General features: G+C 41.1%; 2 protein-coding genes across 2 annotated transcripts in view; both read right to left on the reverse strand.

The window, feature by feature from the left end:
- Positions 1–26,270, reverse strand: part of LOC111189681 (uncharacterized) — a 131,141-nt gene that overhangs the window by 46,604 nt on the left and 58,267 nt on the right. The window lies entirely within an intron of this gene.
- The window catches only part of LOC103027161 (class II histocompatibility antigen, B-L beta chain), a 28,697-nt gene continuing 3,104 nt past the window's right edge, over positions 678–26,270 (reverse strand). Inside the window, exons 3-5 of the mRNA XM_049472712.1 lie at positions 12,283–12,393; positions 802–997; positions 678–684 (exon numbers count right to left, since the gene is read on the reverse strand). Coding sequence (XP_049328669.1) covers positions 678–684; positions 802–997; positions 12,283–12,393 — 314 coding nt within the window. The remainder of the gene's footprint in view (positions 685–801; positions 998–12,282; positions 12,394–26,270) is intronic.

Genomic DNA, 26,270 nt, shown 5'->3' on the forward strand with positions numbered 1-26,270 from the left:
TTGTATTTTCTATTGTATTATGTAAAAGTTAGTTTTAGCTTAATTGTAACAGTTTGTTTGGTTGTATTTATCTCATCTTCTTTTGATCTTAATTTCCTATCAATTTAACTAAGTTTTATAATAATAATACTTATTATTATTTTATTTTAATTCTATTTTTATCTATTTTATTTTACCTGGCAGGGGTGCTGAATTCGGCATCACAGTAGTGCCTAAATCTGCACCCCCGCCATGAAAAGCACCCTCTCTCTTTCAGGTGAAGAATATCCCGTAAAACACATTGAACATAATTCGTTTTGTTTTGTTCTTTGGAACGATCAACTGTTTTCTTTATATTTTAATTTACTAATCATATTTGTATTCTCACTTGTTTCTGTTTCCACTTTTGAATATTATATTCTCAGCTTATGTCTAGATTCCTTTTTTTTAAATAACAGAGTTCTTCTATCAGTATAATTCTAATTTAACCAAGAAGGAAGTATTGAAATGAATCACAATTATCACGATAATCTTTGTGTAATATACATAAGCAAAATATACTCTTCAATTATTATGCTTTACATAGAAGTTGGAAGACACATGAAATGTTTTTATTTCTTTACTTTTGTACATCAGTTTTAGCTCAGTATCATTCTCACTCTGGCTTTAAAAAATATGAGCATCAACATGCCCACCCATTATGTTCTAGGAGCAATAATACAATGTTTATGACAGTATGGAGACTAGGACATTATTTCATTATTTAACCAGGAAATCAATGGATTATGTTTTCTCAACCAAGGGTCCATCATAACAAAAAACCTGATCTCCTCAGAGTGCAGAGCGCTGATGTTCATTCTGACAGGAACGGTGGTGTGGGAAATGGTTCCCTGTCCAATTGGTTTCCCATCCACAGCAGACAGTTTGACAGGGTTCTCCAGGGGTTCTATTGGGATCTGGAGTTGTCTGGCCAGCTGGTGGTTCATGAAGTTACCCTCGGCACCGGAGTCAATTAGTGCTGGAAACACAAAAGGAGAAGCAGACTGGCAGAGCAGAACAATAGATATGAAGATAGATTTAGAAATCATGTCAGAGTATAGACCGCTTACCCCTTTAGCGTGTGGAGAAGATTCCACATGCTTTCCCGAGTATTCCGCAGGTGGCTCGTATGGACGGTCCGGGTTGCCATGGAGACCATGGGAGAGCCCACCGCGGGACAAGCCAGAAGTGTTATTATAGTTATTATTCAATACTCCGGGGGGGGGGGGGGGGGGGTGGATCTCACAATTCCGCAGTACATGACCAGTCCCACCGCAATACAAACACAGACCAGCCTGTATGCGTCGTTGCCGCTCTTCTCTCAATAGCCAGGTAGCGTCAATTTGCACGGGTTCTTCAAAAACAGGAGAAGTGGTTGCTGGGCGAGGAGAGGTGGAGAACCAGGGAGTAAATCCAGAAGTGCGGGGGTTAACCAGGTGAGTTGCCGTAACAGTATTTCTTCGACCCGCAAACGAATTCTGTTTTAACTGATCCAGTCTAATAGCCAGGGAAATCAGGTCATTCAGGGGAAGAACGTCATCCTTACAAGCTAACTCAGCTAAAATGTCCGGTTGTAACCCGATACGGAACATAACACGCAAAGCTGGTTCATTCCATCCACCAATAAATCCCCCTGAGATTGTCCCTGATGGGGATGATCAAAAACAAGCTGAAATTCATCCAGGAAATGTTCATAAGTGCCGTTTTCCACCATAGGCCAGATAGCAGTAGTCCAATCCAAAGCTTTGCCAGTTAAACGAGAAACAAAAAACGAAACCTGAGCTCTGTCGGTGGTAGATGGCATGTTAGCAAAATATAACGACATCTGGAGCAATAAACCTCTACACAGATCAGGGGTGCCGTCATATTTATCCGGTTTGCTCACAGAAAAACCAGCTGCTGCCGGAGCTGGATAAGCTCAGCTAACCGGGGGCTGGCTAGCGGGAGCTAAGCTAGCCGGGATGGCTACGCTCAGCTGGGCTAACTGAGCTGAGATACCCTGGAGGCTAGCGGTTATCTGGGCTAGCTGGGAGTGTTGCTCGGTTTGCTGGGCGGTGAGAGAGAGCTAACAGAGTGAGTTAGACCCTTGAACAGCTGGCTATGCTGCCCGAGCATTCTCCTCTGGTTATCTACAACCTGCTGTAAATCCTTAAACTCAGCCATCACTTATAGCGGCGAGGAATTATGTAACGCCAGACAGACAGGAGTGACGCTCGCTGAGTAAAAGGTAAAGACTGGTTTATTTACAGAGTGGTAAACAGGATTATACAGCCAGATAACAGGGTAAACAACACTCACACCAAATGCAGGAGACGTAGTAGGGTAAACAGTCTGAGATCTGAAGCCCTAGTAAAAATGTAATCCTTTTTTACATCTATCTGAGGTCTTTCTAATGTGATGTTTCCAGGTCAACTTCGAGTCCATCCACACACTGAGATACCTGACCATCTTCACCTGTTCAAGAGCCTGACAATATCATTTAAGCCCAACCTCACTTGTTTTTAGTCTCTTAGAAAAACGGATGAGCTAAGCCCTATTCATTAGCCCAGTGTTTAACCCCTACAATCGCCTCCTGCATCTTTCACTTCAGAAAAGATAGATTCCTCCCTTTCTTCCATAGAGCACCATCATCTGAATACAGATACACATCAATAGTATAAAAAACACTGTTTACACGTTGCTGCATAAACAATTACAAATAAAATAAATAAAAAATGCATATAAAATGTGCAGCTTAGTCTCAGTTACATGTGGCACATAACTTTTAAACATTAAATTCCTACATACTTCATACGTTTCTCAGAGTGACAGAGTGCAGATAATTACAGTAGATCCAAACACAGATCCAAGTACAGTAACAAAGAAACAAAAAACATGTAATAACTTGGTTTTGAAGCTCATTTTAGCCTTTTAAAGTCTCAAACTCACATTTGAACACTCCAAAACCAAGGAGATGTGCATAGACTTCAGGAGGTCTCAGCAGCCAATCTCCATCGAGGGGGTCGACGTGGAGGTGGTCAAATCCTACAGATACCTTGGTGTGCACCTGGACGACAGGCTGGACTGGTCAGTGAACACTGACTCCCTCTACAGGAAGGCTCAGAGCAGACTGTACTTCCTCAGAAGGCTCAGGGCTTTCAACATCTGCCAGAAACTCCTCCTGATGTTCTACCAGTCTGTGGTAGCCAGCGTCCTCTTTTACACTGTTGTGTGTTGGGGAGGCAGCATCAGCAAGAGGGACGCTGGACGACTGAACAGGCTGGTGAGGAAAGCTGGTTCTGTGCTGGGACTAGAGCTGGAGTCCTTAACACCACTGGCAGAGAGGAGAGCCCTCAGTAAGCTGCTGAACATCATGGACAATGTTCACCACCCTCTGCACAGCACCATCACCAGGCAGAGGAGCTCATTCAGCGGCAGACTGCTGTCCCAGTCCTGCTACACAGACAGACTCCGAAAGTCTTTTGTTCCTCAGGCCATAAGACTGTTCAACTCCTCTCAGCACAGCAAACTAAAGACTCTGTGAAACTTTTTCATTCCGGCCACTCTGGCCACACCATGGACACACCCCCAGCTATGGACACACTCTCAGACTTGCTGATGCCTAGAACACTTTTTATAGTTCTACCATATTTTGCACTAGTAGTTCATTCACTAGTTAATTCATCTACTGTTTACGTATCTTTTGCACTGTTTACGTATCTTTTGCACTGCTTAATTTAATTTAAATTATTATATAACTGTGTATTTGCACTTTCTGTTTGGCTGACATCAGTTATCCTCACATTATGCACATCAACTGGTGTTCACTGTCTATTGTGTTCAACCGCACTACCTCCATTCTCCATCTCCATTACACACACACACACACGAAGACTGTACATTTACACTGTATATTCTATTTCTTATTTGATTGTATTTATATGTATCTTTATATTTTATATTTTATCTTTTTTAACTTTGTGTATTGTGTAACCTGCTGCTGGATGCCAAGAATTTCCCCCCGGGGATCAATAAAGTATCTATCTATCTATCTATCTATCTATCTATCTATCTATCTATCTATCTATCTATCTATCTATCTATCTATCTATCTACCTACCTATCTATCTATCTATCTATCTATCTATCTATCTATCTATCTATTTGTAAACTGTTTTAACATCCTACCAAAGATTTTTAATGACTTTCTCTCTGGACATTGTGTAAAGTAAAGTTCTTAACGGAGTAATTGTGTCAGAATGCTGTATTTGATCATTAGAAATGTACACATTTGTGTGCTGTGAGTCTCTACTGCTGACAGACTGAGCTGATGCTACAGGAGGACACTCTGGTCCAGATAAGCTCGTACAGTCGTGAGTTGTCTCACAGTCATATCTAGGACTGAAAGGGACAGAATCAGAATTTTCCATCTCACTTTTAGGTGGTTCTTGATTGATCAGATCAGTTAATGGACTAACTGTGCTACTGTCACCAGCATTTGTGGGCTGTCCTTTGATAGGAAGCAGTGTTGGTCTGTATACCGGTTTATACGATATATCGATGCGCAATTTTTAAAAAATGCATTTAAAATTTTATGCATTTTTCACATACCGACATACCACCCAAACACCCCCCCCGAATTTCAGCCAGAGTTTGCTCTACAGCCAGAGTTCGCTGGTGTTGTGCCTTAAAGACTCCCCTCCCGATCTCTAAGCTAATGCTAAACAAAAAGCAGACATGCGCAGACTCACTGTGTGACGTCAGCCTTTTCAGAAAGCTCTGTTTTCAGTGACCGAAAACGCTGTTTTCATGTGGACGGAAGATATCTCCAAAATGGAGATAAAAACCTCAAACAGAGTGAGTACTGACTGGGCCTGGTGCACAGAAGTGCAAACATGCTCGACTTTTATCATTTGAAGTTTTGGCTTTGTAATTATATGACTGAGTGGATTATTATCCGTCCAAACTGTGAAGAGGTGCCCCTTTAACCAGTGGCTGAATTTGTAACACACTGGGTAGTTCTTCTGAGAGCAGTTTAGTGCCTTACTTGCAAATGCAGGAAACAGGATGACTCTTAAAGAGGCTCTGGCCGTTCAGTTTAACTGGAGTCCTCAATTCTCTCTGATATTCATCAATTTGTGCTTGAACATCCCTCGAGTTCCAGTCACTGATAGGTCTCTGGATCTTCAAGTTTATTTTAAATATTGCCCCATCAGAGACCTACCTGATCTGTGGCTAAACCCTCTGCCTCCAACATTCCCTATCATGGACTGAGAGTCCGTATCATTAACCTCTCCACTACAGAACCCTGAGGTAGCTTCACTCCCTGAATGTTCACTGAGCATTAAACCCTTTTTGCTCAATCATTTTAAACTTTTAATATCTAACCACCTTCACCTTATTTATTCTTAACTTTTATTTATTTGTTTTATTTATTTAGGTCTTCTCTTAGTTCTTTTTTTCCTTTGTATTGTTATTTCTTTCCTTATTTATTATTATAAAAAAAATAAAATGTACTCAATGTACTTCTGAGTCAAAATAAAGGTTTGTTGATTGATTGACATTCACTGGTTTCACGTTTACTTATTTTCTGAGCCATTGTTTCGATTCCACACTGAACACTAAAAGTATGTAGTTACAACAAAACAACTCAATAACAAAAGACAATCATGATTAGCTTATCAAAAAAAAACAGATTTAACTGGCACTAAATAGTTTCAGACCACAGTTCAGGATGCTTGGCAGCTCTCTCAGCGATCTGCATCGAGCTGATCCTGACGATTTGAACGAAGTATTCACGGCAATATTGTGAAGGCTCGTCTGCGGCCCTAGTACAGCCTGATGTAGTGATGTTAGCTTGGATGAAAAAGACTCATCGGAGCAGGATGTCCGTTCTCCTCTCTGGTCTTCATTCGATCTGCACAAAAAAAAATCCCAGTGGATTATAAAGAATCTGCAAAGTCCTGACCTGAATCCGATTGAGATGTTGTGGAGTGATCTTAAAAAGGCTGTTCATGCTGGAAAATCCTCCAATGTGTCTGAATTACAACAATTCTGTAAAGATGAGTGGAGCCAGAATTCCTCCACAGCGCTGTAAAAGACTAATTGAACATTTTCACAAACGCTTGGTTGCAGTTTTTCCTGCTAAGAGTGACCCGACCAGCTATTAGATTTAGGGGGCAATCACTTTTTCACACAGGGTCATGTAGGTTTGGATTTTTTCTCCCTTAATCAGACACACCTTCATTTAAAAACAGAGTTTGTGTTTATGTGTTTACCTGTGTTGTCTTTAACTAATATTTAAATTGGTTTGATGTTCCAAAACATTTAAGTGTAACAAACATGCAAAAAATCAGGAAATCAGGAAGAGGGCAAATACTTTTTCACACCACTGTATGTGTATATATATGTATATATATATATGTATGTATATATATATATATACATACATATATATATATATATATATATAAAACAGGACGGAACATGTACTTAAATTCTTGTAAACATGACCACAACATACCTGCACATGCACTCAAATAATCCCAGACAAATTTGGGCATCTGCGGCTACATGAAAGCCTCTCTAAAAATGAGAAACCAAAGAAAACACAGGATATAAGCGTACATTTTCTCGTAGAGTTTTGGCACCAAAACGATCGTAACTGACACGCTGACAAAATATGCTTCAATACCCCATAAAAATAAACAGAACTGTGACAGAACTGATATAAAACCTCATTTTGTATCCATGAACTTTTCTCAAAAATAAACACATTCTCTTAGAACAACACTTTTCACTGCTTTTCTTTTCTGCTCACTGCATGTGAGCTCCTCTGAAGCTACAGGAGACACAGAAAGATAAATAATAAAAATATATAAAGATATATACAAATATATATCTTTGATAAATTCTATTTTGCATTTCAGTCTTCCATGCTGTTGTTTTATCTTGATTTTATGTGATCTGAGGTGAATATCATCAAAACTGTGGTACTTGTACTGTGCACAAATAACTAGGAACAACCCTGGAAGAACCCCTGTATTTTATTTTTATATTTTTAAATGAAAAGGTTCTTTAATAAGATTCATGAGCTCAGTATAAACTGCTGATGAGATGCTGTGTTTGGTAGGAACAGATCTACTGCAGATTAATCAGGATTCAGCCGGTCTTACCTCTATCATTATTTAGTTGTATTATGTATAAAAACTGTGGGTGATGTTTACCTGACAACACATGCTGTACTGCTAGAGACAGTGCATGATCATTTAATACAATATTTTAACATCACTTTAACTGTGAGAATTTTTTTTTCTAACCTTTCTAACTTTTCATTGTGAACACCATATTTCACGCTCATGGTCAGATGTACTAAATGTGACTTGAACGTGAGAAAGTGCGTTCCCCCACGGCACTTTCATTTCGGACGTGCACACGTTTTTGTTTATGTGTAATGTTATTGTGTTTTTGTCATTTAGCGAATTTTCCGTGACCGTTATGATTTTTTTGGCCCATGATGATGACTGGCTTATAAACCGTTTCAGATTTCTAACAGCTTGGTTTGAGATAAGATTATAAGCTGAGTGCGTGACGTGTGGCTTCTTGGTAAGGAGCAACTCACTTAAAGCATTTAAATAAAAGCATTAATTATCCAGCTTAGAATAATTAATTTAAAACATGGGTAATTATTAAATTAATTAGAAGACAGAGACTACGCTACACGGCTTGCGACACTTTCTCAATGGGCATATTATACTCTATCATATTATTATTATTATTATTATTATTATTATTATTATTATTATTATAACATTATACTCTGCGTAATTGAGGGAGGAGTCATGGCAGGTGGGATGTTTTCGTGCACTTGCGCTTGATTTCAAGTTAATTGCGATGTACTTAGAGAAAGTACGTGGGTGTCACATATTAGCCTGTGTCTGTCCTGTGTTTTTCCCCTCATTTGTTCCCTTGTGCTCCTGTCATGTGTTCCCAGCCATGTGCTATTGTTTTGTTATTGTCCTGTCTCTGCCCTAGCCCCGCCCTAGCCCTGCCCTAGCCATTAGTGTTACCACCTTGTGTCTTGTTTGTAACCCCGCCCCCTCGTTACCTGTCTTCACCCTCCCTGTGTATAAATAGCCCAGTGTAGGAGTGTTTCTTGTCGAGTCTTTTGTATCTTTGTCCTCTGTATGTAGTTATATGTATTGGCTTTGTAGTTTGTGTTGGTTGAATCTCTGTTTCTTGAATCCAGGTCTGTTTTGTTGAGTAAGTGTGCCAAGTCTGTTAAGTTTGTATTCTTAGTGTTAATCTAGTTATCCAGTTCTTATTTGGTTAGTTAAAGGGATAGTTCGGGATTTTTGACATGAATCTGTATGGCATCAACATGACCAGTGTCGTGCATTCTCACTGACTTACCCCCGACCATGTCCGCTGAGCGGAGTTCTTGTCCAGTATTGTCCGAGCCGAAAGTAGTCCGGCATGTTTGCTGGGGTCACGAAACGAAAGCGTTTTTCTTCCCAAAACAGTACGAGTGCAAAAGAGTGATTTATTTGCATAACAAAAAACGGTGTCTGCAAAAGTCACGCCTCATTATCACTGGGGCACTACTTTCATTTTGGATCAGCGCGCGCGATTGCGCAACCTGGCAGCTAGCCTACGGTTTCGATTTCACGATACCAAGGGTGGCCGACAAATCCTGGTGCACTTGTTTGAAGTGCGAACTAATGCCGACAGAGGTCGAATGTTACTGCTGCCACGAGTGGGATTTAGTTATGCCCGAGATACAGAACCTGTCAATTGATGAGGACGTCGGCGGGCCAGCTGCTGCCTGCATCACAAACAACAGCGGGCATGGAGAAACATAGTCATCCTCGCTGAAGTGCGCACCGCAAACACGAAGCTTCTTCATTTTCACCACTTTGGTGTCCACATGGAAGCCCATTGCAAGTATCCAAAGTTGCCTGAGAGCAATGTCAGTCACGGGGATACGATGGAAACTGTGCGGAGAATCAGCCACATCTTTGTTGCTACAGCCTGGATAATCACAAGTCCGCACCATTTTAACACACACACATACAAATGTATAAATCTGTGTTCAAGAAGCTTCTAAAAGCCGATAAACTTCTCTCTAAAGCTTGCTCTTTGCGTTGCTGGTTGAAGCTGAGCGCAGCCAATGATCTGAAAGACTAGTGCGCTGCTCGCAGTTAGAATGACATGCGCACTGATCCAACATGAAAGTAGTGCCCCAGTGATAATGAGGCGTGACTTTTGCAGACACCGTTTTTTTTGTTATGCAAATAAATCACTCTTTTGCACTCGTACTGTTTTGGGAAGAAAAACGCTTTCGTTTCGTGACCCCAGCAAACATGCCGGACTACTTTCGGCTCGGACAATACTGGACAAGAACTCCGCTCAGCGGACATGGTCGGGGGTAAGTCAGTGAGAATGCACGACACTGGTCATGTTGATGCCATACAGATTCATGTCAAAAATCCCGAACTATCCCTTTAAGCTTTGTTTAGTTCTTGTCTTTGTTTGTTTATCTTCCAAGTTTTGTTTTCTTAGTTTTTTGCGTTGCCCGTGTTTGTTTTCTGTTTTAACTTATTTATCTTATTTATTCAATATTATATCTGCACTTATGTCCACCATCTCATTCGTGACCGTGGGATTCTGCCTACGCACGGTTTGATAAATCCGGATTTTTTGTGCGTAACGGAACTTTTCAGGTCTGAGCGTACGAAACATTTTAGTAGGAAGTCCACGCCAGTCTTAATACATGAGGCCCCTGGTATCTCTGAACTGTATAAAGCCCTGGTGTGTGTTGTGTGTTTTTTTTGTTGATCTGTTGGGAGGAGTCAGGCATGTTTTATGGCCAGCTTGGGCCCTCAGAGTGAAACACAGTGAGTCTAAGCTGGGTGTGGGACTGCTCTTACTGATCTTATTGGGTGTTTGTGGTTTTAAGCGAGGAATTGGCACAGATGAGGGGACTTGGTTTCTAGGAGAAGAGTGAATTGGAGGTTAACCCTGTGACTTGATCGATCCATCAACTGGGTTGTGGCTGCTTTTCTCTACCCTTACTGTTTTTATTTATTTTTTTATTATTATGGTCTGTTAAACCTCCCCTAATGCTGCTGCTTAAGAGAGTAATTTTAATTTCAGTATTCTGATTTATGGATATGTAAACTTGGGCCCTGTTAAAGTAATATCTGAATAGGTATTGGTTGATTTTTATTTATAAGACACTCTCTGGTCATTTGCCAGAATAACAGTAAATATCAGACTGGCTCTAGTGATCAGGATCAGCTGCCAGTTTCCAAAAGTTTTTAGTGAACTGGACAAATCTGCTTTTAGCTACAGAGCAGCAGCAGTGAGCTGGAATTATTCACTACTAAATAATTTTAAACATTTAATATCTAACCACCTTCAGACAGCCTGTACCTGTTTTACTTAATCTAATTTATTCTTAACTTTTATTTCAAATTTTGCTTCTTCTCTTAGTACCTGTTTTATTTAATCTTATTTATTCTTAACTTTTATTTCTAATTTTAGTTCTTCTTAGTACCTGTTTTATTTAATCTTATTTATTCTTAACTTTTATTTCTAATTTTAGTTCTTCTCTTAGTACCTGTTTTACTTAATCTAATTTATTCTTAACTTTTATTTCAAATTTTGCTTCTTCTCTTAGTACCTGTTTTATTTAATCTTATTTATTCTTAACTTTTATTTCTAATTTTAGTTCTTCTTAGTACCTGTTTTATTTAATCTTATTTATTCTTAACTTTTATTTCTAATTTTAGTTCTTCTCTTAGTACCTGTTTTACTTAATCTAATTTATTCTTAACTTTTATATCTAATTTTAGTTCTTCTCTTAGTACCTGTTTTACTTAATCTAATTTATTCTTAACTTTTATATCTAATTTTAGTTCTTCTCTTAGTACCTGTTTTACTTAATCTAATTTATTCTTAACTTTTATATCTAATTTTAGTTCTTCTCTTAGTACCTGTTTTACTTAATCTAATTTATTCTTAACTTTTATTTCTAATTTTAGTTCTTCTCTTAGTACCTGTTTTATTTAATCTTATTTATTCTTAACTTTTATATCTAATTTTAGTTCTTCTCTTAGTACCTGTTTTACTTAATCTAATTTATTCTTAACTTTTATTTCTAATTTTAGTTCTTCTCTTAGTACCTGTTTTACTTAATCTAATTTATTCTTAACTTTTATATCTAATTTTAGTTCTTCTCTTAGTACCTGTTTTACTTAATCTAATTTATTCTTAACTTTTATTTCTAATTTTAGTTCTTCTCTTAGTACCTGTTTTATTTAATCTTATTTATTCTTAACTTTTATTTCTAATTTTAGTTATTATTCTTTATTTCCTTTTTTATTTATTTCATTTATGTATTTCAATCATTTTGTATTACTTTTTAGCTTATTTTCATTAGTTTCTTTTATTATTATTATTATTTTAATTATTAGTATTCTGTTTTAAATGTGTTTATTCTTATTATGTTTTTTATTGTACTATGTAAAAGTTGGTTTTAGCAAAATTTTTGTATTAATCTTATCTTCTTTTGATCTTAATCTCTAGTCAATTAAACCAAGTTTTTTATTATTTTTATTCTTATTTTAATTTCTATCTGTTTTTATCTTTTATTCACTGTTATTTTAAAATGATTAATTGTAGTTATTAATTTCTTTGTCATGTCAGTCCCTGTATTTGTAAATACTTTGGTACACTGAAAATTAGGGTTGACCTCAATGGACTTCTGAGTCAAAAAAGGTTAATTGATTGATTTTAATATATATATATATTTTTTTTATTTATTTTAATATTCAGAAATGCTGATTTTCTAAAGTTGGGGATCCAGTTGGAGTGGGATTAATTTTGAGGGTGTTCATTAGTGTGAGATTTGTGCCGTGTACTATAGTGTGAGATTGCTGTATTGCTTTTTTTAATGAGTATGTAATGGAATAACCCTAGTTGGTATCCTAACTTTTATATTGGATCAAATCTTGGGAATGAAATCTTATCCTCAACATTAACTGACTGTATTTTTTATTAAAGTCCTCAGAAACATTAATAAAATCTTTGCGTTTTGATAAATTTCTGGTCGGACCTCTCCTTTGCTCCAGAGTTAAAGTAAGGGGTGGTGTAGTCTGGCACTAGCAGTAAGGGGACATCATGAGTGTAAAGCACACAGTAATCTAAATATAGAGCAGAATATAACATTACTAATCTACTGAAGAGGAAATAGAAGATGTGTAATAAAAAAACTCTACTTACTCGTTATCATCACAACAAAGACGATCACTGGACACAGGACCACAACAACTCCTGAGACTGAACCTCCAATAATTGCACCCAGAGAGTTTGGGCAGTCGATACATCTTCCATCTAAAAACAGCACAAATAAACCCAGAGCATCAGTAAAAGTGATAATATGATATAGATAAAAATGTGGTGTAAAGTGTAGAATGTAAAGTGATAAACTGAACTAACACAGCTGTGCAGCAGAGTTCAGATAGAACTGAAGATCAGTGGAGAAGTTCTTCAGTGTTGTTCTGAACACACTGAGATATATCAGATATGATCACCTGATCACCTCACAGCACATCTCTCAGCTCTATCAACCTCTTTTACACTCCTACTGTTACCAATCACCCAGGTGTTGCACCTCCACGCCTCAGGAGGTCACTCTCACCACAGTTTTAGTCCTTCCGTTTGAGTCATTAGTGTTGTATAAATAGACACCACACCTGCACTCAAGTACGACGTCTTGTCTGGATTTACCTTGCATTTCGAAGCACTTCTGTATATCTATGTTACTCTGTTTTTTTGACTCCTGCTCTCGTTTTTTGGACTGTGATTTTTGGATATCCCCTTTTTGTTATTTCTGCCTGGATTTGTCAATCAGTGTGAATAAACCTGCTTTTGGATCCTCATCCATTGTCTTGTGTGACATAAGACGTCGCCAGCTATGGATCCAGCGGGTCTTGTGCAGCGAATGGCTACCCAGGAGCAGAAGCTTGAGGAGTTGGTTCAGCTCGTTCAAGGTTTGGTGCAGCGTGTGACACCCCCCGCTGCTGAACCTGCTGCTGTTGGACCGGAAAATGCTGCGGACATAAATATGCCAGCCCCTCCCTCCTCTTCTGTGTTTATTGCCGTTCCCGAACGTTATGATGGCTCTCCTGGAACGTGTAAGAGCTTTTTAATGCAATGTATGCTTTATATGACTCATAACGCAACTCAGTTCCGCCTCGAGACGGATAAAATTCACTTTGTATTGTCTTTGCTGACCGGTAAAGCCAAAGAATGGGTCACAGCATTATGGTCAGCGAACAGTGAAATTTTACACTCTGAGACTCAGTTCTTAGCTCAGTTCAAAGCTGTGTTTGACCACCCTGCCGCCGGAAAAGAGGTGGGTTTACAAATATGCGATCTCAAACAAGGCACCCGTTCTGCTGTGAGTTACGCCCTCGACTTCCGCACTCTAGCCGCGGGCAGCGGGTGGAGTGAACCGGCATTGAAAACCATGTTTCAGAGGGGATTAAGGGAGGATTTACAGGCAGAACTAGTCTTTAGGGGGCAAGAACTGACCCTTAATCAATGAATAGGTGCAGCCATCTCTCTCGACAACCTTCTGCGCAGCAAGAGGAGACTTACAAGGGAGCCCACACCACTCGCCAGTCACCCAAGCTACACCCCCGTTTGTGAAGCTGAGCCTATGCAGCTAGGACGGGCCCAAATTTCCTGGAGACATGGGGAGATGGAGCAACTACTGCTATGACCATTGTCTGACCATACCGTGTCTTGCTACCACTGTCGAGAGCCCTGTGTGACAGGAACGACCTGTAGGGGGTGTATAGTTCCATTATGGCCCTTTTAAATGGAGACACCAGGACTGGGGGGCTAAAGAGTGTTTACATAGGAGACTGTAATGTTCGGCCGCATTTATAACGTACTGCAGTGGGTCCGCGACTCTTGCATAAAGATCATTTGCTAAGGAGACTACACTATCGAGTCAGACTTTACCGCTGGGCAGTGATGACGTAGTGCACAGGTAAAGATGGTTTGTAGAGGAGAAGGTACTCTTAAGCTGGTTTTGCGTTGGACAGCGGCAGTGACGTATTGCGCAGATGAGCGGGGTTGTTATATTACCGGTCCTGCGCAGTTGCATTTGTTTGGCGTGGTGAACGATAGCGGCATAAGTCGGCAGTGCGGCGCGATTCTGCGGTGTAAGTACAAGTCTGGTGTTTAATAGCGCTAGTAAGCTATAAATTGCTAACTGATGGCTGGTGTAATATTTTTACAGACTGAGACCTGTCTGAGCGCCTTAGGATCTAACTCAGTGTGGTGGTAAACGGTGTGTGACTATGCTGGTGTGAGTATACATTTGGTGTCTATTTAGTTTTACTAAAGTTGTATGTGTGTAGTTGACTGATATGCTGGTGTTACATCCTACAGGATGAGAGCTGTAGAGAAGTTGGCTACAGGTGTATGTAAAAGGTGTTGAGAGTTGAGGAGCCCAGTGTTGGCCAACTGTAAGTTTTAGGTTGGTATTTTATGAATTTAGTGATTAATCTGTGTATCTGGCATAAAAGGGAAACATGACAAGGGTATGTAGAGGGCGTTTGTATATGTATAGGAATGTTTAAACGTGTATATTAAGACTTTGTTTTTAAAATATATAACTAAATTGTTTAGTATATGGAATTTAAACAGGCAGTAAGCCAATATTGGTGGGACAATTTAGTGTATTAAGGTAGGTTTTGATTTTAAGCTGGTGTGATTTTTGTATTCTTTTTTTAATTTAGAATCTCTCTCTGTAGAGGAGAGTGGATAATTAACTACCAGTGTTGGGCACGTTACTTTGAAAAAGTAATTAGTTATAGTTACTCATTACTTCTCCAAAAAAGTAACTGAGTTACTAACGGAGTTACTCCACTATAAAAGTAATTAGTTACCAGTAAAAGTAACTATCGCGTTACTTTTTATTATTCGCCCGTCAAAAAAAGGAAATCAATTATGCATTTACTATTATTATTAGAAAAATAACAAAAAATAACAAACGAAAATAAACCCAAAATGTTGACAAAAATATAATCTAACGAATTTCAAAAAAATAAAACGAAATTCTCCACACAACCAAAGAAAATTACTAAAACTTGTAATACTGAAAAAAGCGGAAAAACGCGTCTGGGGATGGAATTTAACAAACCAAGCCACACTCAAAAGAAATATGTATATATAAAACAAAATAATGGACAAAAACAACAATTTAATGCTAGTTAAAATGGTATTAATATAACAGCTTCACCAAAAGAGAATAGAGCTTAGATCATGCCCAAAAAATCCGACCCAGCCGGAGCCCGTGCACATTCTGCCCAAGCCCGAACCATAAACTGTCATTATGAGCCTGACCCGATCCGCCCCATAAACTGTCTGTTTTCGGGCTGATTGAATGAGCGAAATATAATCAGAATTATGTTAATTAACACTGTAACATAGAAGCATAGAACTATTATTTAATTTAAATGATTTTTAAGAACAGCTACACACAATGCTGCAAGTCAAACGCGGAGGCGTTCACGTGCGCCCAGAGCTACGTGATTACAGTTTTCATTTTTATTATAGTTTAATTTTATTTTGTTTTTATTTTTTCTGTTCATTTTAGGGTGGGCTTGCTAGCGCGAGCGCTTTACACAAGAACTAACGGACCACGAGTGCCGCGCGCTCGGCACAACAACTCCCGCTGTACAACAGCGCTTATAAATAAATTAAACACAAAAATGAGGGTATTCTATCAGTAATTTCAGTTCGTTTTAGTTAGTTTTATAAACACAAAATATAGTTCGAGATAGTTATGTTTTTCCTTTTAATTACCGTTTTTATTAGATTCAGTTAACACAAATGTTTTTCACTTTCAATTTTCGCTATTTCGTTCGCTTTAGTGAACAATAATAATTGGTTACTTAGCAACCTTGTGATTATCACACCAGAGCTTTATATAAAATAAAAATAGGAGCCTGATTTCGGGTCGGTCCTCAGGTCAGGTGGGATTCGGGCAGAGAATCTAAGCTCTAAAATAGAAAGCAGCAGCACCACAAAAACCGGAGCAGCTAAAAAGAGCTTAACGTCCTTAATTCGGAACTTGGGTTGTCCACGGCAATCACTGAATTGATTAGAGCACGCAAATCGTCACAATTGTGCCTCACTTCACCACGCCAAACCACAGGCACAGCGGCCAGAAGCTCAAGTTCACCGGACAGAGGAGGGGTTAACCAGGGCAAAGCGAAATAAAAAAAAAAAGTTCATAGAGCTGCTAAAGTAACGTGCAGTAACGGGGTGTGGGAAATGGTAACGGCGTTATAGTTACAGTCATAGTAATTAGTTAGATTACTCGTTACTGAAAAAAGTAACGGCGTTAGTAACGCCGTTAGTTTTAACGCCGTTACTCCCAACACTGTTAACTACTGAAAGCAGACCAGTCCCAGTGAGAACCTCTGAAGGTTCATCTTATAGTGGTTGAAGGTAATAGGATGTTTGTGTGTGTGTGAGTATGCTGGTGTGAGGTGTGTCTGCCTATGTGAAGAAAAAAACAAGGGAGATGTATAAATAAATTAACGCTGGTTTTCATCCCCTTGCTGTAGGCTACCCTGTTGGCACCAGTCGCTGTTTTGTTTTGGTTCTTGGTTTTGTTTATTGTTTTTCTGTTTAATAGAATTCAAGGATTAATTTTTTTTTTGTATTATTACTATTATATATTTTTTTTATACACGGTTGATCCTATTATATTGTCCTATACTTCCATGTTTATTGGTGGTAATAATTGGTGCTTGTGACCTGTATACTGTCTGTTTTTTGATCTTAAAGGGCCAGTGTTGCATGATATTCAGTAAAGAGGGCAAATTGTTTTAATTAGATTAAACAATTAAAATACTCATTTTTTTTTTAATTTTGTTGTTTTTTTGTTTTGTTTTTTTCTTTTAGGTGCTGTGGTGGGGCATCCTCCAGTGGGGAGCTATTTTGCATTTGTCGTGGTTGTGTGTGGGTAACTAAATTCACGAGTGTTTTTTTTTGTTTGCAAGTAGTGCAGTGAGTTATTTCTTTTTTTTTTAAGTAGAAGAACTCCCACTGGAGTGATACGACCACCACAGTGACCTTTATTACATGTCCATATTTATGTTCATAAATATTTTTTTTTATTGTTTATAATAAAGATTGTTATTGATTGCCCTCTACTTGGTTGCCGTTTCTGCTCATTCAGTTGAGACCCCTGTAAGCGGGGAGTGGTGCCCAGATAACTAAGGTGTGCGCAGGTGTTGGGTGGGTTGGTTGTTTTGGGAGTTGGCATTATTATTATAAAGATAATTTTCTTGAATTGGCTCACCCACCACCAGTGTTACATAATTGGCGTAGTCGGCAGGATCTTGTCCAGAGACGGCATTGATTAAGTAGGGGGCAAATTTCTATTTTGTTTTTTTGTTTTTCTATTGAAGGGTTTAAAAACAAAACAAGGAACAGCGACTGGTTGAGTCCTGGGAAGGCTGTTTGTGTGTGCATGTGTTATTGTTGTGTCTAAATAGTTTTTTTGTGTATGTGCCAGGTATAAGACCATGGATGACCAGGAAGAGCAGATTAGGACTCTGACAGAACAGGTTCAGCAGCTGCAGGCAGACAATGCTAGTCTTCGCCAGAGAGTGTCAGGAGAACCAAGTACTTCAGGTCAGTCGTTACAGAATAGACAGACTGATCCTTTCACTACACCAGCACAGGTTACAGAACGTTATGTCTATGTTCCTCGTGAGCGTAAATGCTCACGTTTTTCAGGTAACGTTTCGCAGGATCATGTACCTGTAGAGGAGTGGGTAGAAGAGGCTCGGCAATGTTTGACTAGTAGACACATGACACCCCCAGAGCAAGCATTATTTCTTTACGATTTATTAGATGGAGAAGCTAAATTAGAAATAAAGTTTCGTCCAGCAGCAGACCGCAGAGACCCAGAGCGTGTTTTAACCATTTTATTGGAGACGTTTGGATGCTCACAATCCCATGTAGAGGCTCAAAAGCAGTTTTTTCAACGCAGACAACGGGATGGGGAAACATTGAGAGAGTTCTCACATGCTTTGTTGTCATTAATGGAAGTGGTAAAACATAAGAGCCCAGGTTTTGCTGCTAATTCTGACAGCTTGGTGAGAGACCAGTTTATAGAGTATGTGAAGGACAGCATGCTCCGTCGAGAGCTAAAACGGTTGGTTCGTAGTGATCCTACTATATCTTTTTTGACTGTTCGTAGCGAAGCACAGCGCTGGGTAGTAGAAGGTGAGCGTGGAGCCTCTACACGTAGTAGGGCTTTCTCATGTGACTCCCAGTGGGAGGCTGGGTGTGATACACAGGCAGTTACTGGTGCTGTTTCCTCTAATGAGATGGTGGAAGTAAAAGAGTGTTTACGCAAGCAGCAGATACAGTTGGATGCTATTTTAACGCAGTTGTCTAGCCACCAGCCATTAAGGGGTGGGGCTATTAACCAAACAAGGCGCTTGAGGTTTGAATCTGACGGTAGGCCAATTTGTAGGCACTGTGATAGGCCAGGACATATAGCTAGGTATTGTCCTGGGCTAGAAAGGCAACAGGCCACACCAGCAAGAGAGAGGTCGGGGGTTGGAAGGCCAGTAGGACCATCAAACTCTCAAAGGCAGCCACAGGGAAACTAATTCCCACCAGCGTGGAGAGCCACATGTTGGATAAGGGTTTTCGGGGCTCAGGGTCAAACGGGTCTTGTGGCATTGGTCCTAGGTTGGTGGGACAGTGTCCAGTAGTTAATGTAGTAGTGGATGGAGTAGTAGTGCCATCCCTTTTGGATACAGGATCAATGGTGACTACCATTACGGAGAGCTTTTTCTTGTCACATTTTCAGCCTAGGGTGCAGGAACAACTACAGTGTTGTAGGGGGTTGCGTCTTAAAGCTGCCAATGGTTTGGATATTCCATATTCTGGCTATGTAGAGCTGGATGTAGAAGTGTTGGGAAAGCTTTTACCTCGTATGGGTATCCTAGTAGTAAAAGATTCAGGGGATGTGCTCACTCAGCAGAAAAAGGGTTTAGTACCTGGGGTCCTAGGTATGAATGTGTTGGTCAGCTGTTATAGGGAGTTGTTTAGCCAACATGGAGATCAGTTGTTTCAGTCCTCAGTTCTACAAGCAGCAGCACCAGGGTGGGGCTCAGCCCTTTCAGAGTGTCAAACTTTAGAACATTTACCTAGTTCTGGTCATATAGGTTTAGCTGTAACGCCAAGGGGCCCTGCAGTACGGATTCCTGCTGGCACATTGAGGTTGGTGCCAGCCACGTGCCGGCAAGATTTGGCATCTTGCGTGCGTGCAGTTTTATTAGAAACTGTAGACCAAGGAGAGGAACTTCCCCCAGGGTTATTGGTTCCTAGTGTGTTGTTGCCTGTTGAGAAGGGTAGTTTGGTGGTCCCAGTAGTGAATGTTGGTCATCAAGATCAGTGGGTTAAGCCAAAGGTTGCCCTTGGGCAACTTAGTATGGTTAGTGTGTGTCCAGCACGGCTCCCTGTCTTCTTTACTGAACAGGAAGACGATCAGGGTCCAGTAGCATATATTCAGTCAGTGGGAGTGCAAAACTCACCACTGGTAGATTTAGGAGATGTGTACTGGCCTAATTTAAATTGTGAGGAACAACAAGAGGTTAAAGCCTTGCTTGAGCAGTATGTTTCTGTTTTTAGCCAAGAAACAGGGGATTTGGGTTGTACAACTCTTGTAGAGCACGAGATCCCATTGCTGGATGACATCCCAGTACGACAGCGATATCGTAGGCTCCCACCCTCACAATATGGACTAGTGAAGGCACACATACAGGAACTGGTAGAGTGTGGCATAGCAAAGCCGAGTTGTAGCCCCTACTCTTCTCCCATTGTGGTCGTTCAAAAGAAGGATGGCTCTATACGGTTGTGTGTAGACTATAGGCAGCTTAATGCCAAGACTCGGAAAGATGCATTTCCTCTCCCTAGGATTGAGGAGTCATTGGATGCACTGGCTGGAGCGAGGTATTTTTCTACTTTAGACCTTGCTAGTGGCTATAACCAAGTCCCAGTAGCTGCTAAGGATCAGGCAAAGACTGCCTTTTGTACCCCATTTGGGCTGTTCGAATTCCAGCGTATGCCATTCGGTCTGTGTAATGCCCCAGGAACTTTCCAGAGGTTAATGGAGAGAATTTTTGGGGACCAGCGATTTCAGTCCCTGTTATTATATTTGGATGATGTGGTGGTATTCTCCTCAACATTCTCAGAGCACATGGAACGGTTGAGACTTGTGTTGGAACGGTTGAAACAGAATGGTCTTAAATTGAAGTTGGGCAAGTGTCATTTTTTTCAGACAGAAGTCAAATATCTGGGACATGTAATTTCAGCAGCAGGGGTTTCCACAGACCCAGATAAGATTGCAGCGGTGTCAGAGTGGAAGGTTCCATCTACTTTGTTTCAGCTCCGTTCATTTTTGGGGTTCGCGTCGTATTATCGACGCTTTGTTGAGGGATTCGCTAAACATGCTGCACCCCTGCACAGGCTAGTTGCCAAGTTGCAACCTAAGAAGGGGCTAAATCGAAGGGCAGGGTCAGTACAGGACCATTGGGACACAAACTGTGAACAAGCATTTAATACCCTTAAGACTAAACTTGTGACTGCTCCAGTGCTGGGATATGCAGAGTTTTCAAAACCATTTGTTTTGGAAGTAGATGCTAGTTCACTGGGCTTGGGTGCCGTGTTATCTCAGGAGTGCACAGAGGGGAGAAGACCGATTGCTTATGCAAGTCGAGGACTGAGACCTACTGAGCGAAATATGGACAACTATAGCGCAATGAAGCTTGAACTGTTAGCACTGAAATGGGCGGTAACTGACAAATTTAGGGAGTATCTTCTAGGGAGTTCTTTCACAGTGTATACCGACAATAACCCGCTGTGTTATTTGCAGACTGCAAAGTTGGGGGCGGTGGAGCAGCGTTGGGTTGCCCAGCTAGCCTTGTTTGACTTCAAGGTAATTTATCGTGCTGGTAAAACGAATAAAAACGCTGATGCACTGTCACGGTTGCCACTGCCTTCATCTCCAAGTAGAATGGAGGATGTGGCTGTTGGAGTGAGTGTTCCACAAGAGTTCCAGGAGTTAACAGTGGCTGTCGCCTCAATGGAACCTGTGGATGCAGTTCCAACTAGGAGTAAGAAAGATTTGGTGGTATTACAAGCAGAAGACCCAGTGATTAAATGCTTTTTGGGGTACTGGCGACGGGGGAGGTTCCCCTCAAAGATGGAGCGAGCTCAGTTGGATAGACAAGTTTTGGAGTTGATGCGTCAGTGGAATCGTGTTCGAGACAGGGAAGGGTTGTTGTATCGCGTGTCTCGAAACCCAGTTGGGGTAGGGGAGAGGTTTCAGCTCCTGCTACCCCATGTGCTGCATACAGAAGTGCTAACTGCCCTTCATGATAATCATGGTCACCAGGGGGTAGAGAGGACTGTAAACTTGGTCCAAGCGAGATGCTATTGGCCTTGGATGCGCAGAGATATTGAGAGATGGTGTAATGATTGTGGCCGGTGCACGGCAGCTAAGGCAGTAAGGCCCAAGGTGAGAACTTTCTTGGGGAGTCTATTGGCTTCACAGCCTTTAGACATACTGGCGATCGATTTCACTGTACTGGAAAAGTCTAGTGATGGTCGTGAAAACGTGTTGATTGTCACAGACGTATTTTCAAAGTTTGCCCAGGCCTACCCGACACGAGACCAGAAGGCTAGCACCGTAGTTCAGACTCTAGTGGAAAAATGGTTCTATACTTATGGGGTACCAAAGAGAATCCATTCTGATCAGGGAAGAAGCTTTGAGGGGGAATTGTTGAAACGGTTGTGTCAGATGTATGGTATAGAAAAGAGTCGTTCTAGTCCATATCACCCAGAGGGCAACGGCCAATGTGAGCGGTTTAACAGAACGCTTCACGACCTTTTGAGGACACTACCTCCTGGGGAGAAAAGACGATGGCCACAACATCTATCTACAGTGGTGTTTGCTTACAACACCACTGTGCACCAGTCCACCAAACACTCCCCTTATGAGCTGATGTTTGCTCGAGAGCCTCACCTTCCTATTGATTCATTGTTGGGTGGGGAGGTGGAGTTGGAGTCTGAGGAGGTAGGAGATTGGGTACAGGAGCATCGTGAGAGATTGGCAGGAGTGTTTTCTCATGCAGAGAAGCAGTTGAAGGCTGCTGCGGCATACCGAGCACGGCATACTCATCCCTGTCCCATTGTTCCATCTGGTACAAGAGTGTATAGGCGCAATCATCCTAGGGGGCGGCATAAGATACAAGATGAATGGGGCCCAGAGGTATTTGAGGTGGTACGGTGTTTGGATGAGGTAGGAACACTGTATAAGGTGCGGCGGACCGATGGCACCTTGACTGAGTTCAATATCCACCGGTCAGAGCTGCGCCCTATTCCTGCTAGTATAGTGGAGCAAGAGAGGGAACTTTTTGCTGTTAACAGTGGGCCGTCAAGGGCAGTGGGGAAAGATTCTAGGAAAGATGCTCAGGTGTTTGAAGAGCTGCCAGAGGTTTTGTTGGCCCCTCAATCGGCTTTGCCCTCTGCAACTAGGGGAGAGCCAACATTTGTCCCATTAGAGCAACAATCCCTGCCTTGTTTATCTCGTGGGCAATTGGAAGGTGTGTCAGAAGTATCACAGGGGGTAATGGGAACGAATGGGGTAGCTGGAAGGCTGTTGTCCGACCCCCCTAGAGTGTTACCTTGTAGATCAAGGGAGGAGCCAGCTAGCGAGATGGGGTCTTTGGTAGAGTTACCTCCCGAGCCAGTCAGAAGATCCAATAGGGGTACAGCAGGTCGGCATACCAATCCTTTTCACCTACCTAGATCAGTAGTAGGTTTGAATAAGGGAGAAGAGCTGGAGGCTACAGCTCGGTTAGAAGTAGTGTCAGCTGAGACTATGTTTAGGCCATGGCAGTAGGATTGCCCACGGGACGTGGACAAATTCATGGGGGGTAGATGTGACAGGAACGACCTGTAGGGGGTGTATAGTTCCATTATGGCCCTTTTAAATGGAGACACCAGGACTGGGGGGCTAAAGAGTGTTTACATAGGAGACTGTAATGTTCGGCCGCATTTATAACGTACTGCAGTGGGTCCGCGACTCTTGCATAAAGATCATTTGCTAAGGAGACTACACTATCGAGTCAGACTTTACCGCTGGGCAGTGATGACGTAGTGCACAGGTAAAGATGGTTTGTAGAGGAGAAGGTACTCTTAAGCTGGTTTTGCGTTGGACAGCGGCAGTGACGTATTGCGCAGATGAGCGGGGTTGTTATATTACCGGTCCTGCGCAGTTGCATTTGTTTGGCGTGGTGAACGATAGCGGCATAAGTCGGCAGTGCGGCGCGATTCTGCGGTGTAAGTACAAGTCTGGTGTTTAATAGCGCTAGTAAGCTATAAATTGCTAACTGATGGCTGGTGTAATATTTTTACAGACTGAGACCTGTCTGAGCGCCTTAGGATCTAACTCAGTGTGGTGGTAAACGGTGTGTGACTATGCTGGTGTGAGTATACATTTGGTGTCTATTTAGTTTTACTAAAGTTGTATGTGTGTAGTTGACTGATATGCTGGTGTTACATCCTACAGGATGAGAGCTGTAGAGAAGTTGGCTACAGGTGTATGTAAAAGGTGTTGAGAGTTGAGGAGCCCAGTGTTGGCCAACTGTAAGTTTTAGGTTGGTATTTTATGAATTTAGTGATTAATCTGTGTATCTGGCATAAAAGGGAAACATGACAAGGGTATGTAGAGGGCGTTTGTATATGTATAGGAATGTTTAAACGTGTATATTAAGACTTTGTTTTTAAAATATATAACTAAATTGTTTAGTATATGGAATTTAAACAGGCAGTAAGCCAATATTGGTGGGACAATTTAGTGTATTAAGGTAGGTTTTGATTTTAAGCTGGTGTGATTTTTGTATTCTTTTTTTAATTTAGAATCTCTCTCTGTAGAGGAGAGTGGATAATTAACTACTGAAAGCAGACCAGTCCCAGTGAGAACCTCTGAAGGTTCATCTTATAGTGGTTGAAGGTAATAGGATGTTTGTGTGTGTGTGAGTATGCTGGTGTGAGGTGTGTCTGCCTATGTGAAGAAAAAAACAAGGGAGATGTATAAATAAATTAACGCTGGTTTTCATCCCCTTGCTGTAGGCTACCCTGTTGGCACCAGTCGCTGTTTTGTTTTGGTTCTTGGTTTTGTTTATTGTTTTTCTGTTTAATAGAATTCAAGGATTATTTTTTTTTTTGTATTATTACTATTATATATTTTTTTTATACACGGTTGATCCTATTATATTGTCCTATACTTCCATGTTTATTGGTGGTAATAATTGGTGCTTGTGACCTGTATACTGTCTGTTTTTTGATCTTAAAGGGCCAGTGTTGCATGATATTCAGTAAAGAGGGCAAATTGTTTTAATTAGATTAAACAATTAAAATACTCATTTTTTTAATTTTGTTGTTTTTTTGTTTTGTTTTTTTCTTTTAGGTGCTGTGGTGGGGCATCCTCCAGTGGGGAGCTATTTTGCATTTGTCGTGGTTGTGTGTGGGTAACTAAATTCACGAGTGTTTTTTTTTTTGTTTGCAAGTAGTGCAGTGAGTTATTTCTTTTTTTTTTAAGTAGAAGAACTCCCACTGGAGTGATACGACCACCACAGTGACCTTTATTACATGTCCATATTTATGTTCATAAATAATTTTTTTTATTGTTTATAATAAAGATTGTTATTGATTGCCCTCTACTTGGTTGCCGTTTCTGCTCATTCAGTTGAGACCCCTGTAAGCGGGGAGTGGTGCCCAGATAACTAAGGTGTGCGCAGGTGTTGGGTGGGTTGGTTGTTTTGGGAGTTGGCATTATTATTATAAAGATAATTTTCTTGAATTGGCTCACCCACCACCAGTGTTACACCTGATATGCTTAACACATTCTCTGTCCCAGACTGTTATCACAATCTGAAGGAAGTGTTCAGTAAAGAACGAGCCACTCAGCTACCACCACACAGGCCCTGGGACTGCTCCATTGACCTTCTCCCCAACACCTCACCCCCACGCAGTCGAGTATACCCTCTATCTGAACCTGAAACCTTGAGAAATATATAGATGGAGCTCTTGCTATGGGCCATATAAGACCGTCAACCTCTCCTTGTGCAGCGGGGTTCTTTTTTGTGGAAAAGAAAGACGGAGGACTCCGCCCTTGTATAGACTACCGCGGTCTAAATGCCATATCTGTTAAAAACCCCTACCCTTTGCCCTTAGTCCCTTCAGCTCTAGAGAAGCTAAGAAATGCTCGGTGGTTCACTAAGCTTGATCTGAGAAGTGCCTACAACCTTATAAGAATCAAGGAGGGCGATGAGTGGAAAACTGCCTTTGTGACCACAAGGGGGCACTACGAATATCTTGTAATGCCATATGAGTTGTCCTGTTCACCTTCAGTCTTCCAAGCGTTTGTTAACGAAGTATTTAGAGACATGATTGACAGGTGGGTAATTATTTTTATGGACGATATCTTGGTTTACTCCCCCTCCCTTGAGGATCATGTCAACCATGTCGGAGCAGTGCTACGTAGACTCTTAGACCACCAATTATATGTTAAGGCAGAAAAATGTGAATTCCATGTCCAGGAACTCTCCTTTTTGGGGTATACTATACGCCCGGGAGGCGTAAGCATGAAATCCTGAACTCCCCTTTGAAGTAGAGGTAGATGCTTCTGATACTGGTGTTGGAGCTGTTTTGTCTCAAAGGTCGGGGACACCACCCAAATTGCATCCGTGTGCATATTTCTCACGCAAACTGAACCCTGCTGAAAAGAACTATGACGTAGGCAACAGAGAGCTGCAGGAATGGAGACACTGGTTAGAGGGTGCTAGACATCCTTTTTTGATTTTCACTGATCATCGCAACCTAGAGTACATCAGGTCTGCCAAAAGACTTAACTCCAGGCAGGCCAGTTGGTCACTGTTTTTTACCCGCTTCAACTTTTCAGTGACCTGTAGACCTGATTCCAAAAGTCCAAAAGACTTCACCCGCGAACCAGCGCTCTCCGAGCCGGGCTTCACTTGCGAACCAGCGCTCTCCGAGCCGGGCTTCACCGGCGAACCAGCGCTCTCCGAGCCGGGTTTCACCGGCGAACCAGCGCTCTCCGAGCCGGGCTTCACTGGCGAACCAGCGCTCCCCGC

This window comes from Astyanax mexicanus, unplaced genomic scaffold (assembly GCF_023375975.1).
Source record: "Astyanax mexicanus isolate ESR-SI-001 unplaced genomic scaffold, AstMex3_surface scaffold_31, whole genome shotgun sequence".
NCBI classification, from domain to species: Eukaryota; Metazoa; Chordata; class Actinopteri; order Characiformes; family Acestrorhamphidae; genus Astyanax; species Astyanax mexicanus.